At 40.6% G+C, this 17,879-nt stretch overlaps 2 protein-coding genes across 4 annotated transcripts in view; both read left to right on the top strand.

Annotated features, from left to right (window-relative positions):
- Nucleotides 1-17,879, top strand: part of tmem63a (transmembrane protein 63A) — a 58,981-nt gene that overhangs the window by 28,004 nt on the left and 13,098 nt on the right. For all 3 annotated transcript variants that reach the window (XM_084083218.1, XM_084083219.1, XM_084083220.1), the window contains exons 15-19: nt 540-646; nt 1,395-1,481; nt 1,800-1,871; nt 2,748-2,910; nt 4,510-4,615. In XM_084083218.1, the coding sequence (XP_083939344.1) occupies nt 540-646; nt 1,395-1,481; nt 1,800-1,871; nt 2,748-2,910; nt 4,510-4,615 (535 nt within the window). The remainder of the gene's footprint in view (nt 1-539; nt 647-1,394; nt 1,482-1,799; nt 1,872-2,747; nt 2,911-4,509; nt 4,616-17,879) is intronic.
- LOC311063855 (uncharacterized protein) lies at nt 8,329-13,653 on the top strand (the record flags this gene model as incomplete). Its single annotated transcript, XM_084083467.1, has 2 exons — nt 8,329-9,715; nt 12,287-13,653. The coding sequence occupies 2 exons, from the start codon at nt 8,329-8,331 to the stop codon at nt 13,651-13,653; spliced, it is 2,754 nt and encodes a 917-aa protein (XP_083939593.1).

Here is a 17,879-nt window from a genome sequence, read left to right as displayed (position 1 = left end):
TTACTGTAGATGTATGTGGGACCACCTGTATATAATTTCTGGGCAGAAACCTCTTATCTCAATATTCTAACTTTTTGTGTGTTTTTTTTACGTAAATGAATGCCCTATCTATTTTATCATACTACAGCGGCACTCAAAAGTAGCAGATCCATGCCGCGTTTTTTCTTTTGAATTTGAATCCTGAAAAGTAACAGTTTTGGACATATGAGGTTTACACCTCATATGGTTGTATCTGAGACCACCTCTTGTTCACAGTTTTACCCTGAATTAGACCTGAATTGTCACGCACCACAAATGGCAGATACAGATACAAGCTCACACACACGTCGCATGCATTTTACATCTTCTGTTTTTTGGTGCACAACATGGTGCGCAACCAAATATGTCTCAGAAGTTAGTGTTGGTTAAGCTGAATACGTTTAGTATTCAGTGTCATTAATAATGCTATGATGTCACTTTGTTTCAGTGTCATTAATAATGCTATGATGTCACTTTGTTTCAGTGTCATTAATAATGCTATGATGTCACTTTTGTTTCAGAGTGCTGTCGTCAGTCAGTTTTTCCCCACTCTTCTTCTGTGGTCTTTCTCTGCCCTGCTGCCTACGGTTGTCTACTATTCTACCCTGGGAGAGGCACACTGGAGCAGGTACAGTAAGCACATTATGTTCTAATCTTTGTTTGTATAAACCTTACACACACAGTCATATTGACTCTGTCATTCTAATGATTGAAGAGTATATTGATGTAGTTCTATATGTATGAGTTGTCTTCAGTGTAACATGTAGTTCTGTGTATATGTTTTGTTTTCAGTAGAACAGTGGTTCTCAAACTTGTTCATGTCAAGGACCCCCTAATTGACACTTATTACCCCGCGGACCCCCATTTGAAAAGATAAGCCAGGGACCCCAATAAGAGAAGGTTTTTATGGCTCTATAGCAGTGATTCTCAACCATTTTAATTTCAAGGACCCCCAGTTTGACATGCATTAGGCTACGGACCCCCATTTAATGGCATTTATACCTTTGGGACCCCAATTCACATTGTAAAACCAATGTTAATTAACGGGTCCATTTGGTTCCATTTGTACACTCTCAGAGTTACAGACCCATAAGGGTCCATTTGGTTCCTGTCCATCATTTAGCTGGGGACCCCTGGAACCCCCTCAAGTACCCCTGGGGGTCCCCGGACCCCACTTTGAGAACCAATGCAGTAGAACACAGTGATGTAGTTCTATGTATAATAATATACATATTATGTGTGTTGTGTTCAGTAGAACACAGTGATGTAGTTCTATGTATAATAATATACATGTTATGTGTGGTGTGTTCAGTAGAACACAGTGATAGTAGTTTTATGTATAATAATATCATACATATTATGTGTGTTGTGTTCAGGTCCACAGAGCAGTTGAGCATGATGCATAAACTCTACTTCTTCCTGTTGTTCATGGTGTTGATCCTGCCCTCGCTGGGACTCACCAGGTAATCAATGTTAAGTACTCACAACGGATGCAACTGTCCATTAAAGAAGCATGTTTTCTTTTTGTAATTGTATTTATTTATCATATCAACGAATCACAGTGGAATTCTCGTAATTGATTTGTTTTAATTGACTAAAGTGATTAGTCTGATTCACTGCTTAAGCCATACTTGATACTTGGGCGTACAACCATGTCAGTATAACATACTTGTAGGGCTTAAGTTGTTAACCTCACTTTAGACAGTCCTGCAAGTTACTACAGTATGTTTCATTCTGCTTCTGTAACATCGTTTCTCCCTCCCTCCCTCCCTCCCTGTCAGTCTTGCAGTGTTCTTCCGCTGGTTGTTTGACACAGAGTTCCTGTCAGATGGTCATGGGAAGCTGAGGTTTGAGTGAGTGATCCACATGTTTACTGTCTCTCTCATGAACGCTGTACTGTACAGATGTGTGAAAAATAATAACTTGCTTCAGTTTGTTTTTATTTGGGTTTGGGTTGTGTAGTTACCATGATGCAACTCCAAATATTGATGAGATATCTTCCAGTAATAGTCTCCTCATTGACTTGCATTCATTGGAAACAAGACCGCAAGGACTTTCATGAACAACCTGTTAAAAGGAATTATCCTTATCCTTACAGTGAAACCGCTCTCAAAATACCTTTTTAGCACAAACACTAATGGAAACAAAGCCAATTCTAAACTGCTTTTTTTTTTTTTTTTAAACAAATCAACTTTGTATTGATTTTACTATTTGAATTAGGAAGGCCATCAGAGCTGGATCCACAGATCTAATGTTCTCTTCTTTTTAAATGTGTAACTTATTGTCAGAATCCTGTTTCACTGTGCAGTGTAAGTATTGAAGATACATAAGTGTATGCCACTAATATTTGGAGTTGCATCATGGAAAGGTAACTCTGCAACCTCTACCAATGCATCATTTTGTATTAACCAATTCAGACCTGAGGCCTAAAAACGCCTTCTAAATCCTGACCTAAGTTTTCTGAAAAACTGAAAAATATTTATTCAAAAATTACAACAAATGTATGTTGCTATATACTGTACATATCAACAAGAACCCCAAAAGGGGTTCCCGTCCTGAAAGGTATAGTTACAAATAGGGGTTCCCGCCCAAAATGGGTTAACTCCATTCAGTCCCCCAGCCCCCCGTCTCAAAGAATCTACTTGTATTATTGTTCTTTCTTCTTGCCGTCTGTGTGTCCCTCCCTCGTTGTCTCACTGTCTTCTCCTCTCCTGCTGACTCTCTTCCAGGTGTGTGTTCCTACCCGACCAGGGTGCGTTCTTCGTGAACTACGTGATCGCGGCGGGCCTGGTGGGCTCCGGCATGGAGCTGCTCAGGTTGCCAGGTCTGCTGCTGTACACCATCCGCATGGCGCTGGCCCGCTCTGCTGCTGAGAGGAAGTACGTCAAACAGGTCAGTCAGGGGACCAGCACTCGTTCCAATATGCACCGTTTTGTTTTGTTCCTTTTGAGAAAGGAGCTGATAAAGAGCTATAAAACACACTCACCCATCCCAGGACCCAGACCTGTACTAGGCTGGGTGCTGGATCAAAAAAAGTTAAATGGTATAAATCGGCACACCAGTATTGCTGCTCCCATAATCGTGTCTGTCGTGTGGAAACCTCATATGCAGGGGTGCACATAACTTTTTTGGTGTAGTCCTCAGAACAGCACCAGGAGTTGTTACTTGGTGCGTGCCAAATAAATGGTCAATAAAAGGTCCGTTGCCCCCCGGCCGCCGTTTTATCAACGGGGGGGGGGGTGCTCGAGAAAAAATGTCAATGTTGTAGCGCCCTGCTTCTAAATTCTGTCGTTTTTCGCCGTTTTTTTTTTCTTCACGCCATTTGGTGACCCCACCAAGGTTGGTGCCCTGTGCTGCGTTTATCCACCAGATTGGGACGTTCACGGCATATTTTGCTGCTGGCTGCGTGCAGCGTGCTGCGAGTCGCAGCGTGTCTGTGTCAACACTCACACAATCACGTGCAGCATGCGTCCTCTCCTTTTGCGCCTAATGGCTGTACATGGGGCCGACGCGTGCTTTAGCGTGATTGTGTAAGTGTGGCTTCAGGAAGAACATTCCTAGCCTCGATCTCCAGGCTTTTATTTTTTATTTTTGCTAAAAAATAAAAGCTTGGAAATTCCTGTCCCAGCTGTTGGTACGCAAAAGCGCCTGGTGTCGTCTGATGTGCCGCGCATTATTTATTTTGGGTGCGCATGCGCACCTGCGCACCAGTTATGTGCACCCCAGCTCATATTATGTCCAAAACTGTTACTATTCAGGATTCAAATTTTAAAATATTAAAAGTAGCAGATCGACAAGCTCAAGCTTGTAGATCTGCTACTTTTGATGCTTTTGTGTGACGCTGTAGTATGTAGTAGGCCGAAAAAAACACAAAAATATGGAGATAAGAATTTCTGTTGCTTTTGTTTTACAAAAAAAACGTAATTTACACAATATTTAGTTAGGTGTAAAGATGCTTTTTCAGGGTTAATATTACTATCAGACATTTTTCGCAATACTGGTGTGTGTGTGGATTTTTATTATTGTGTACTGTTTGTGACTTTAACATTTTACTTGACTCATAACTGTAGCAGTGGAAGGTCCCAGATCTTTTTGGAATGGAATGTGAAAAATGTCATCTTCTACAATAAAAAAAATCGTAGAAGATAAATAAAATCAATAGTTATTTATATAGCACATTTTGTGGTTTAGTTATAGATGATTGGCATTATTATTGAGAAAAATGCATATACACATGAACATAATATTGTACATCTGTCAAAAGAATCAAACACAAAAAAACGTTTATTTCCATCGTGGCCCTTTGAGTGTAAGGCTAGCAGGAAACCCATTCCAAAGTTCAGAGTCTGTGGAGCTCCCTCTGGTGGAATAACTGTGTACATCACTAGTTATAAGTTATATTTAGTATGGTCTGTACATAGTTATATGTAATATGTCAACACTTTGTTTATGTGCTTGATTACATTCTGCCTGTTTATGTTCCTTCTCCAGAACCAGGCGTATGAGTTTGAATATGGAGCCATGTACGGCTGGACTCTGTGTGTGTTCACTGTCATCATGGCCTACAGCATCACCTGTCCTGTCATTGTGCCTTTTGGTGAGTGGCTACCCCACACACACACACACACACACACACACACACACACACACACACACACACACACACACACACACACACACACACACACACACACACACACACACACACACACACATTTCAATTTCTTTATTTGAGTCCACATTTATAAAATACATTACAGGGGCACAAATATTTTTCAGTTGCTTTTGATGTCCCGCGCACTCGAAACAACATGTGTCCTTGTGCTTCAGTACAAACAAGTTCAGAATGTTCACAACAAATGCATATGAACTTATTCACAGTTAACATTGGTCATACACTTCAATCTGCCATATTACTAATTATGGGTACAGGAAGCACCTTCTCCTCCAAATAGATCGACTGCCTATAATGGAGGAGATATTCACACACACACACACACACGCACGCACGCACGCACGCACGCACACAGACACACGCACAGACACAGACACAGACACAGACACAGACACAGACACACACACACACACACACACACACACACACACACACACACACGTGTGTGTACTGTATGTGTTCTCTCCAAGAATGTACATACTCGCTCATATGCAGTGGGGAATCACTCATTTTCTTGCACACACACCCATTTGTGGGTCGCGGATGCATTTGTATGGGTCACTAGTACAGTAAGTATGCCTTTTATATTTTGTTTCCCACATTTTGTTTTTAATTATTATTTCAAAATATTTTCAAATAATTCCCCCCAAAAAGTCTCAATACTTCATACATTAAATGCAAATCCAAACATTTTTCAAGAGAATTTCATAAATGAATGAAAGAAAATCTAAGAAATTCCATATATTGGAATAATATAAAAACTTGAAAATAGCAAATCTATCTGTTATTTTCACTAGTTTGGGTCCCTGGGAGACATAAAATTAATCTTTTGGATTTGAAGCTTAAAGGTTTGGGAACCACAGCTTAAGACCATCCCAAACATTCACTCAAACTCAGACTTGCTGCTGTAAATACATGTCTGACTGTGTCCCTACCACAACATGCCACCTCTTGTTTTATATGCTAGTTAAAACATCATTTTAGAGTCAGGCTTACAACTATGAAAAGATTCAGATTAGGCATTTAGAGATGAGGTATAGAGGATGGGGTTGAACGCCAGTGTCATTGGCACTGAAAGTAGCAAATCTACAAATTCACATTATGTCGCAGCACCACACGTTGTAAGCTTGTCCAGTGGTTAGAACACCGGTGTGCCACCAAAGATGGTTAATTTATGAAGATACACCATCCCAATTGGAGCCACTAGAGGTGACATGGTACACAAATCCTACAAATGGTCTCCTACCATTTGTTTACCTACAAATGTTTACTGGTGCTAGATCCTGTGAGAGTGTGTTGCCGGGACCGAAAGGTCCCGGCAACACACTAATAATAATGTAGTCGATTCAGGATAAAATCGATAATGTAGTCGATTTTATCCTGATGTCTCTCTGAAAAAAAGCCATTTTAGTATGAAAATCTTGGGAATATTGTGTGTCTTGTGACGATCTGGTCCAGTATTTAGTTCAGTGAACATGTGGGGCTAAAGAAAGGTTCAGACGCTGTGTTCACATCAAGGGGAAAGTCTTAGATATTTACGATGAGGCCGACAAAATGGCCAGAGTGGCGCTGTTTTACCCTGCACCGACCTGCGGTGTCAGAAAGAATTTATTTTAACGCAAGTGAATGGGTTTTTTGACAAACTTTAGACTAGATTTTCTTACTGTAATAAAAATTGTCATGAATTCTATATGCTTCCAGTCGCTAGTTTAAAGTCTCCTTTCAATCATCAGGATATGCGTTTTGCTAAATTATGGTCCTATTTATTTTAAAATTGACGATAAAGTAGGCTATTCTCTAGGAGGGGCGGGATGATTTGATTGACAAGCTTCACAACCAATAGCATTCATTCCCCGCCCCCCGCTCTTGATTGACAAGCTACCCAACCAATAATGGTCTGGTCTCATTCTGACGCGATATTGAAAGATGGCGGACCTACAGTCTTGGAACAATCGGCTTCATTTTCGGTCTGTAGAAAGCAGCGGAGTGGCTTTGTCAATCTCATTTATACAGTCTATGGTTCACGTTCACTCTCCCATTGCAAACAATAGACTCTAACTTGCTTCCGGTCTCCTAAAAAGGCAGCCACCTACTTCACGCAGACACGGGAAGTAAACCCGGAGATGGCATGTCTTGCTATTTTTGTCTTGGGTGCAACTATGGCATGGTTTATACTGCAGAGACATTCTGTTTATATGAGGAAAAAAATACTTCCACTAACTAGTATTCCAATGACACAAACTATGACATATAAAGTTGTCAGTAATATATAAGCCTCTTGGGTTTTTTAACTCATAGAGCATGTCTCCTCTCTTCTATCAGTACCGTACTTAGTTTAACCCATTGAGACCTGAAGCCGATTCTACATGTCTCCTAAATCTCAACAGTTTTCTGAACAACGTATGTTTCTATATCAGTGGTGTTCAATCTTTTTCATGTCAAGGACCCCCAGAAGTATATGTATTTGGTCGCGGACCCCCATCAAAATATCTTGTTCCAGGGACCCCCCCAGAAGCAACAATTTGCGTTAAAAATGTTCGCTTTAAAAATATATATATTCAAAGATTTGCACACATTTTCACGATTTTTCAAAAATAGCAGATCTACAAGCTCATAGCGCGGCACTCGGTGCCGCGCTATGAGCTTGTATATCTGCTATTTTTGAATAGCCCAAAGTGTAAAATAATGCTTTTTAGCTCAAATCTAAAAATGCCACAGTTCCAGGTCTTAATGGTTTAACTCGTATAGGGCATGTCTCCTCTCTTCTATCAGTACTTCATTTATGTCCACCCCTATCTGAAAAGACAGTTGTGGTTTAGTGCTGTAACGTGAAGTCACATGAAGAAACTTTATTTCATTATTAGCTACTGGGACAGAGGTCAGCATCTCCATGTATGAGATCACTTATTATAGTATGTGTTCAAGCATGTACTCGTGGATGCCTATATTTAACTCGTCTTTAAAGTCTGCCGTGGTTTCTTGTACGGAAACCTTTGTAAGAGGGCCATGTCACCATGTCCACCAACACTACATAACTGCCATGAACTCAAATCCTTAGATGTCATGTGAGAACATGACTGTCCTCCTGTGATGTCTTGATATCCTACAAAAAAAAACTCTCTTCCTGACACTGTGCTTAGAAATGTCCTTGAACAAGACACTGAACCTGACGCTGCGTTTAGAAATGTCCTCGAACAAGACACCGAACCCACTCCCCCTGCTGAGCGGGCATGTAGCAGGTGTCTTGCATTGCTGCCTCCGCCCTCAGTGAATAAAAGGGTGAATATAACTATTTTATGGGGTTGTCAAGGCTACGCCCCTTGCCGGACTCATCTGACATAAAACCGGAAACAGAGGTTGTTAATCTTACTCCCCTCACTACCAACATCCTCACACACACACACACAGAGAGACGGACAGTACGATTCACCTTCAGATCAAACACAACTTCCAGTGAGGAGGACAGACTGTCTTTCCACATCAGCTACAGGAGAGAATACTGACCCAGACCACTGGAACCTGCTGCTGACTCTGTCAGCTGAATGGACTTTAACAACAACCACGATTCACAGTGAAAGTAAACTTCAGGGAACATTCTAGAGGAGGAAGTGTTTGTAGCTTCACTCAGAGACTAAATGGCTTACAAGTCGTCTCTTTTGGATTTGTCCTGTCCTGTGTGTTCTGACATTTTTAAAGATCCAGTTATACTGTCATGTAGCCACAGCTTTTGTAAAGCTTGTCTACTGCAATGGTGGAGGCAGAAGGGAATGAAGCAATGTCCAGTTTGTAAGGAAATACATTCAACAGGCCATCCACCCCATAACCTGGCTCTGAAGAACCTGTGTGAGGCCTTCATACAGGAGAGACGGAGAGCTTCATCAGGGTCTGAGGTTCTCTGCAGTCTGCATGCTGAGAAACTCAAACTGTTCTGTCTGGAATGTCAACAGCCAGTGTGTGTTGTGTGTCGAGATTCTAAAACACACACCGACCACAGTTTCAGACCCAGCGATGAAGCTGCGCTGGATTACATGGAGGAAGTCCGGAAATCACTGAAGCCTTTACGAGACAAACTGAAGGTGTTTAATAAAGTTAAGCCAAACTGTGACCAAATAGCAGGACACATTAAGGACCAGGCCCGGCACACAGAGAGGCAGATTAAGGAACAGTTTAAGAAGCTTCATCAGTTTCTACAAGAGGAAGAGGAGGCTCGCATCACTGCACTGAGGGAGGAAGAGCAGCAGAAGAGTCAGATGATGAAGGAGAAGATTGAGGGTCTACACAGAGACATATTAACCCTTTCAAACAACATCAGAGCCATAAAGGAGGAGCTGAGTGCTGAACACATCTCATTCCTGCAGAACTACAAGACCACAATGGAAAGAGCCCAGTTCACACTGCAGGACCCACAGCTGGTCTCAGGAACACTGATAGACGTGGCCAAACACCTGGGCAACCTGACCTTCAGAGTCTGGAACAAGATGAAGGACATTGTCTCCTACACTCCTTTCATTCTGGACCCCAACACTGCCAATCTAGCATACACCCTGTCTGATGATCTGACCAGTGTGAGACATGGAAAAATGCAGCAGCTTCCTGACAACCCAGAGAGGTTTGACCAGTATGGCCTCATCCTGGGTTCTGAGGGCTTTAACTCAGGGACTCACAGCTGGGATGTTGAGGTTGGAGACAATACCCAATGGCGACTGGGTGTGTTAGAAGAGCCTTACCAGAGGAAGGGAGACAGAGGAGGCCATCACTGGAGAATAGGGCTACAGGGAGGTAATTACACAGCAGGCTCCAGACCAGGGGCAGCCACTGATCTGTCATTGAAGCAGAATCTTCAGAGGATCAGAGTCCAGCTGGACTGGAATGAAGGAAAGGTGTCTTTCTCTGATCCTGATACTAACACACACATACACACCTTCACACACACTTTCACTGACACACTCTTTCCATTCATTAACACTGGTCAGGCTCAACCTCTGAAGATGTTACCTGGGAAGATCAGTGTAAATCTGGATAGTTAGTCTTTAAAGGGGAACATTACTACATTTACTAGTAGTAAGCATGCAGACCCTGTTGTTTTCTATTCTTTTCATGTATTATACAAAGAACAATAACACAAACCGGTGGATTGAAAACCTTGGTCCTACTTAAAGGGTTACTTCACCCAAAAAATCCTATCTAATCCTATCGATTAGTCACCCCATGGAGACTTGAATTCATGGATATTTTTTTGTTTTTGTCGCATTCCTAAGCCAATAATTTGATGACCAGTTGACCGGCAGGCAGCGGTTCCGGTAGGAGACACAAAGGAGACTCTTTGTGTCTCCTACTGGAACCGCTGCCGGACATCATATTATTGTCTTAGGAATGCGACAAAAACAAAACAAATCCATGAATTCAAGTCTCCATGGGGTGACTAATGGATAGGAAAAAAGTCATTTTGGGGGTGAACTATCCCTTTAAGAAAATGACACTCAAAGGGATAGATATGGAAATGAATGGAAAACAAGACGCTCAACTAAAATGTAGTTGTTTCTATCTGTACTATGTACTATGTTCTACATTCTCACTGTAATGACCTGTTAACTGTTTATTGTATAGTCGTTCAATGATATGGGAGACAGTGTTTCTGATGTGTAATGTGACTGCATTCATAATTAAAGTCTGACTATAGAAAAATGATCTGAAGTCATGGTTGTTTTTATAGTGAGGTACAGTAGTGGATTTTCATGATTCAATGAGGTTGTATCAAAAGTTAATACATGAAACGGTTCAATCAAAACCATGTGTCACTCTACAAAATAATACTGCAATATGAATTGAGTTCTAATGAAAGTATAGATCTGTAAATAAAATTGTGTGTTAAGGAATTATGATTAATTAAAACAAACTGCCACACATTTCGTGTGATTTGAGTTCAGCTGCAAGTTATATGTTAGCAGAGGTCAGTATTTAAAATGTTACAGATGTTTTATGAAACCAACAAAGGGTTGAGTAAAATACACAATAAGTGAGTTGTGTCTAATCCTCTGAATATCAATACATTTATCTTTAGCCAATTGAACCCCAAATAGCTGTTTTTTCCAAAGAGATTTGGTTTAGACAGGAAGAAAGTGTCTAAGTACAGTTGTAACTCAGGTCTGTTTTACTAACAATAGATGGTTTAAGAGGTTAACCCTGGATAGTTTTGCTGCTAGTCATAAGACAAAGTATATAGAGCTTAAGTGTTGGAGCCCCATTGCTTTGTACGGACTGTTTTGAAGAAATGTTTTTGCCAAAAATGCTCAATACTTCATAAATGAAATGCAAATTCTTTAAAACATCAAATAAGTGAACGATAGAAAGCTCACAACGCGTTGTGAGCTTGTAGATCTATTATTTTCACTAGTTTGGGTCCCGGGGAAACATCACATTTCTCTTTTGGACGTTGAGCCAAAAAGTTTTTGGAACCACAGCTTTAGACCATCCCAAACATTCACTCAAACTCAAACTTGCTGCTGTCAATATATTTCTGTATCCCTACCACAACATGCCATCTCTTGTTTTATAGTAAAAACATAATTCTAGAGTTAGGTTTACAGCTAGGAAAATAATCAGATTAGGCATTTATAGGTTGGGTATATAGAGGATGGGATTGGAATTACCTGGTTTATACGTAGTTTTACACCAGTGTCTTGCACTGAAATGAGCTAATCTACAAGTTCACAACATGTCTCAGCACCACACGTTGTGAACTCGTCCAGTGGTTGGAACACCAATGCACAACTACCTACAGATTAGAGGTGAGGGTTAAACATATTTATAAAAGTAATTGGCGTCTTTTATATCCTCATAATAGCACATTAATACAAACGTATTACTATTATATAATATGTATTCTTTATTTTCATAATCTGTAAAATTGGCATCAAAGCGCTGGGTCACTGGTACAGTGGCAATGACTTGACAGCAGTTGTGGTTTGGTGCTGTAATGAGTTTCATTACTGAGTGTCTCTCTCCTGTCTTCCTGTGATGTCTTGATATCCTCTGAAAAGCTCTCTACCTGGCACTGCATATAGAAATGTCCTTCAACAAGACACTGAACCCCTAACTGCTCCCGCAGAGCGGGCGCATGCAGCAGCAGGTGACTTGCATTGCTGCCTCCGCCCTCAGTGGATGAAAGGGTGAATATAATTGAACTTTGCAACTATTTTATGGTGTTGTTAAGGCTCTGCCCCTTGTGTGACTCATCTGACATAAAACAGGAAACAGAGAGGTTGTCTTACTCCCCTCGGAACATGCTCACACACACGGAGAAACGGGCATTAAGAATCACCTTCAGATCAAACACAACTTCCAGTGAGGAGGACAGACTGTCATTCCACATCAGCTACAGGAGGGAATACTGACCCAGACCACTGGAACCTGCTGCTGACTCTGTCAGCTGAATGGACTTTAACAACAACCACGATTCACAGTGAAAGTAAACTTCAGGGAACATTCTAGAGGAGAGAGAGAGAGTTACCACTACTGACTGACTTCCTGTATTGAGCAGAGTGTTTGTAGCTTCATTCAGAGACTAAATGGCTTCCACGTCGTCTCTTCCAGAAGAGGATTATTCCTGTCCTGTGTGTCATGACATCTTTAAAGATCCTGTTCTTCTGCTATGTAGCCACAGCTTCTGTAATGCTTGTCTGCAGGAATGGTGGAGAGAGAAGACAATAAAGGAATGTCCAGTTTGTAAGAAGATACATTCAATGGATCCACCCCGTAACCTGGCTCTGAAGAACCTGTGTGAGGCCTTCATACAGGAGAGACAGAGAGCTTCATCAGGGTCTGAGAATATCTGCAGTCTGCATGCTGAGAAACTCAAACTGTTCTGTCTGGAATGTCAACAGCCAGTGTGTGTTGTGTGTCGAGATTCTAAAAAACACACCAACCACAGTTTCAGACCCATCGATGAAGCTGCTCTGGATCACAAGGAGGAAGTCCAGACATTACTGAAGCATTTACAGGAGAAACTGGAGGTCTTTAATAAAGTTAAAACAAACTGTGACCAAACAGCAAAACACATTAAGGTCCAGGCCCAGAACACAGAGAGGCAGATGAAGGAACAGTTTAAGAAGATTTGTCAGTTTCTACAAAAGGAAGAGGAGGCCAGCATCACTGCACTGAGGGATGAAGAGCAGCAGAAGAGTCAGATGATGAAGAAGAAGATTGAGGGTCTGAACAGAGACATATTAACCCTTTCAAACAACATCAGAGCCATAGAGGAGGAGCTGAAAGCTGAACACATCTCATTCCTGCAGAACTACAAGACCACAATGGAAAGAGTCCAGTTCACACTGCAGGACCCACAGCCGGTCTCTGGACCTCTGATAGACGTCACCAAACACCTGAACAACCTGACCTTCAGAGTCTGGAACAAGATGAAGGACATTGTCTCCTACACTCCTGTCATTCTGGACCCCAACACTGCCCATCCAGCATACACCCTGTCTGATGATCTGACCAGTGTGAGATGGGGAGAGGAAAAACAGCTTCCTGACAACCCAGAGAGGTTTGACCACCTTGGCCACGTCCTTGGTTCTGAGGGCTTTAACTCAGGGACTCACAGCTGGGATGTTGAGGTTGGAGACAATACATTCTGGGGAGTGGGTGTGTTAGCAGAGTCTTACCAGAGGAAGGGAGACAGAGGGGGTCAGAACTGGAGAATAGAGTTAGAGGAAGGTAAATACGCAGCACGCTCCTCACCAGGGTCAATCACTGATCTCTCATTGAAGCAGAAACCTCAGAGGATCAGAGTCCAGCTGAACTGGAATGAAGGAAAGCTGTCATTCTCTGATCCTGATACTAACACACACATACACACCTTCAAATACATTTTCACTGACACACTCTTTCCATACTTTTTTGCATGTGCTCTCCCTCTGAAGATGTTACCAGGGAAGATCAGTGTAACTGTGGATAGTTAGACATCATGATGATGATGATGTTAAAGGGGAACATTACTAGTAGTATAATATATATATATTGTTGCTGTCGGGCAGAAACGTTTTTGTGTTTTTCACACAAAAGTATCAAAAGCAGCGGATCTACAAGCTTGCGTTTTGAGCTTGTAGATCTGCTACTTTTGCAATGTTTTAATTTGAATCCTGAAAGGTAACAGTTTTATAGAAGAAGAATAACATCTACTGTTGTTAGTCAATCATTATGGCCCAGATCGCTGGCCTTGCGGTCCGGGCACCTAGGCTCCAATGTAGCTTAAGATGTGTATACTATGATTTATCTAATGTACCAAAAATATATTTTGTTTTCTATTCTTTTCATATATTATACAAAGAACAATATAACACAATCTGAAAAGGAGTCATATAATCCCATGAGGGATGGGCCACGAGGTGGCATGACACTTAAATACAATCCTTCATTCATTCATTCATTCAACACAAACATGTGGTTAACAACTTTGATCCTACTTAAGAAAATGACTGATTAACATACTGATTTCCTGTCCTGCTGTTGTAAAGAATAAATACATAACTGGAGTGAAAAGGATGAATACAATCAAAGGGATAGATAAGGAGAAGGATGGAAATGAACAGGAAGACAAGACACTCAACTAAAATTTGTATTTTAAATTGACATGCTCCCTGTAATGTCCTGTTAACTGTTTATTGTATAGTCGCTCAATGATATGGAGACAGTGTTTCTGATGTTTAATGTGACTGCATTCATAATTAAAGTCTGAAGATAGAAACATGATCTGAAGTCATGGTTGTTTTTTATAGTGAGCTACTGTACAGCAGTGGTGGAAAAAGTACTCAAATTATTTACTTAAGTAAAAGTACCAATACTGCAATATAAAAATACTCTGTTACAATTAAAAGTCCAGAATGAAAAATGTACTTGAGTAAAAGTACAAAAGTATTGGCATCAAAATGTACTCAAAGTACCAAAAGTAAAAGTACTAAATATTTGAAAATAGCAGATCTACAAGCTCACAACGCGTCGCTATGCGACGCGTTGTGAGCTTGTAGATCGGCTATTTTCAAATAGCCTAGGTATAAAGTAGGGCTAAAATGGTTAATGTATGTTTCATTATATCATCATTTATATCTGAAAAGTAACTGGTAACTAAATATTTCAAATAATTGTAATGGAGTAAAAGTACAATATTTGCCTCTGAAATGTAGTGGAGTAGAAGTAAAAGTATTGGAAATTGGAAATACTCAAGTAAAGTACAAATACCTCAAAATTGTACTTAATTACAGTACTTAAGTAAATGTACTTAGTTACTTTCCACCACTGCTGTACAGTAGTGGATTGTCATGATTCATAACTGCATGTAGGATTCTAGTCCAGTCTTACTGCCGGGTGTGTTGGCATGAAATATTTGAGTAACACTGGTGGGTAATTATTTAGTATTTGAAAAGATAATTTCCTACATGGTGAATTACAAACATTTTCAACAATTAAAGTTTTTCTTTTGTTTTTGTTTTGCAGTGTATCATAATAATGAGAGCATAAGGGAAGATTAGCATGTATTTTATTATAAAGGTATTATAATAAAATACGTGGATTCATTTTTATGGGTACAGTAAAAATGATTTATTTTTTTCCCCCACATTTTGTTATTAATTATTTCAAAACATTTTCAAATAATTCCCCCCAAAATTCTTAATACTTAATAAATTAAATGCAAATTCTTTTTTTTTTTTTTTGAGATAGAGAATTTAATTAATGAATGAAAGAAGATCTGTTGTAGATCTGTTATTTTCACTAGTTTGGGTCCCAGGGAGACATCACATTTCTCTTTTGGATTTCAAGCTAAAAAGTTTGGGAACCACAGCTTTAGGCCATCCCAAACATTCACTCATTCTCAAACTTGCTGCTGTCAATACATTTCTGTCCCTACAACAACATACCACCTCTTGTTTTATAGTTAAAAATGTATCCTAGAGTTAGGCTTACAACTAGGAAAAGAATCAGATTAGGCATTTAGAGGTTAGGTCTAGAGGATGGAATTGGAATTACCTGAAATGAGCAAATCTACAAGTTCACAACATGTCTCAGCACCACACGTTGTGAACTCGTCCAGTGGTTGGAACACCGATGTACAACTACCTACAGATCAGAGGTTGGGGTTAAAAATATATAAAAGTAATTGGCATCTTTTGGACATCTTTTATATCTTCATAATAGTACATTATGGCGTCAAAGCGCTGGGTCTCTGGTACAGTGGCAATGACTCAACAGCTTGTGGTTTGGTGCTGTAATGCAGTGGTTCTCAAACTGACACTTATTAGCCCGCGGACCCCCATTTGAAAAGAAAAGATATGCCATAAGAGAATTTTTTTTACGGCTCTAGCAGTGATTCTCAACCATTTTAATTTCAAGGACCCCCAGTTTGACATGCATTTAGGCTACGTACCCCCATTTAATGGCATTTATATCTCTGAGACCCCAATTAATATAAAAAAATCAATGTTAATTTAACTATGAGAGTGTACAAAGAGTGTACAAATGGAACCAAATGGACCCTAACGGGTCCATTTGGTTCCATTTGTACACTCTCAGAGTGACAGACCCATAAGGGTCTATTTGGTTCCTAAATACCATTTAGCTGGGGACCCCCTGGAACTCCTTCAAGGACCCCTGGGGGTCCCCCCACTTTGAGAACCACTGCTGTAATGAGTTTATTGTATGTTAGGAGTCTCATGACGAAACTTGATTTAATTATTAGCTAATGGAACATAAGGTCATAATCTCCCTGTATGAGATCACTTAATAATAATAATAATAATAATGATAATAATAATAATGATAATAATAACTTTATTTGTATAACACCTTTCATACAAAATTGCAACCCAAAGTGCTTCACATCAAGACAATAAACAGTAGAATGCCTGAAAAAGAATTGGCAAACAGAAACAAAACTAAACAATGTAGTTAAACTAAAAATCAAGTAAACATAGGGCAGATTTATACACAATCAAAAATAGAAATAGCAATACAAAATAAAAGTAATAAAAATAATGAAACCACAAGATGAATTTAAATAAATGCCATATTAAAGAGTTGATAAGACTAGACTAATATGATCTCTTATTCTAGTGTTGGTTAAAATTCTAGCTGCCATATTACTATGAATTACTTGTAATTTTCTAATGGATTTCTTTGCTAGCCCTGTAAAAAGAGAGTCGCAGTAATCTAGCCGGCTTGTTATAAAAGCATGGATAAGGACTTCTGCATCTCTCTGATTTAAAAAATCACACCCTGTGTGAAGGAAGTGGTGCCTTTGGGGTGGGGCTTAACTCATTTCAGTTCGTCCCTATTGGTGGTCTGAGTCCACTTACCAAATTTGTACTTGGTAGCATGGTGCAAACTGGAATGATGGCTGTTTAAAGGCCAGCCAATGGGCAGACAGAGGGGGCGGGGCTTAACTAATTACAGTTCGTCCCTATTGGTGGTTTTAGTCCATGTACAAAATTTGTACTCCGTAGCATGCTGCGAACTTGAGTTATGGCTGTTTAAAGGCCAGCCAATGGGAAGACAGAGGGGGCGGGGCTTCAGCAATTCATCGTCCGTATTGGTGGTCTAAGTCCACGTACCAAATTTGGACTTGGTGGCATGCTGCAAACTGGAGTTATAGCTGTTTAAAATCCCGTGCTCATACGGGCGGACGGACATAACATACGCTGGGGGTCCCTGGACCCCTCTTTTATAACTTCAGTAATTCATGCTCGTCCCTATTGGTGGTCTAAGTCCACATACCAAATTTGGACTTGGTGGCATGCTGCAAACGAGTTTTAGCTGTTTACAATCCCGTGCTCATCCCGTGCTCATACTGGCGGACGGACATAACATACGCTGGGGGTCCCTGGACCCCTCTTTGATAACCAGTGGCACGTGTGGCCAATGAGAGGAGAGATGGCATAGGCAATCTCCAAGTCCGTGTGTGTGTGTGTGTGTGTGTGTGTGTGTGTGTGTGTGTGTGTGTGTGTGTGTGCGTGCGTGCGTGTGTTTGTATGTGTTGCTTCTTTGCCGTGCTCATCCCAGGCTCAAACAAACGGACGGACGGACGGACACGCAGACAGAGTCAAACGTAGAGCGGTTGGCACCGCTAAAAAGGTCTTACCTTAGCCATGTTTCTTAAATGGAGAAAGGCTGTTCTTGTGACCTTGTTAAAATGGGA

This window comes from Gymnoscopelus microlampas, assembly GCF_963454915.1.
Source record: "Gymnoscopelus microlampas genome assembly, chromosome: 16".
NCBI lineage: Eukaryota > Metazoa > Chordata > Actinopteri > Myctophiformes > Myctophidae > Gymnoscopelus > Gymnoscopelus microlampas.
Note: the sequence above shows the minus strand (reverse complement) of the source record. Positions and strands in the feature narration are given on the sequence as shown.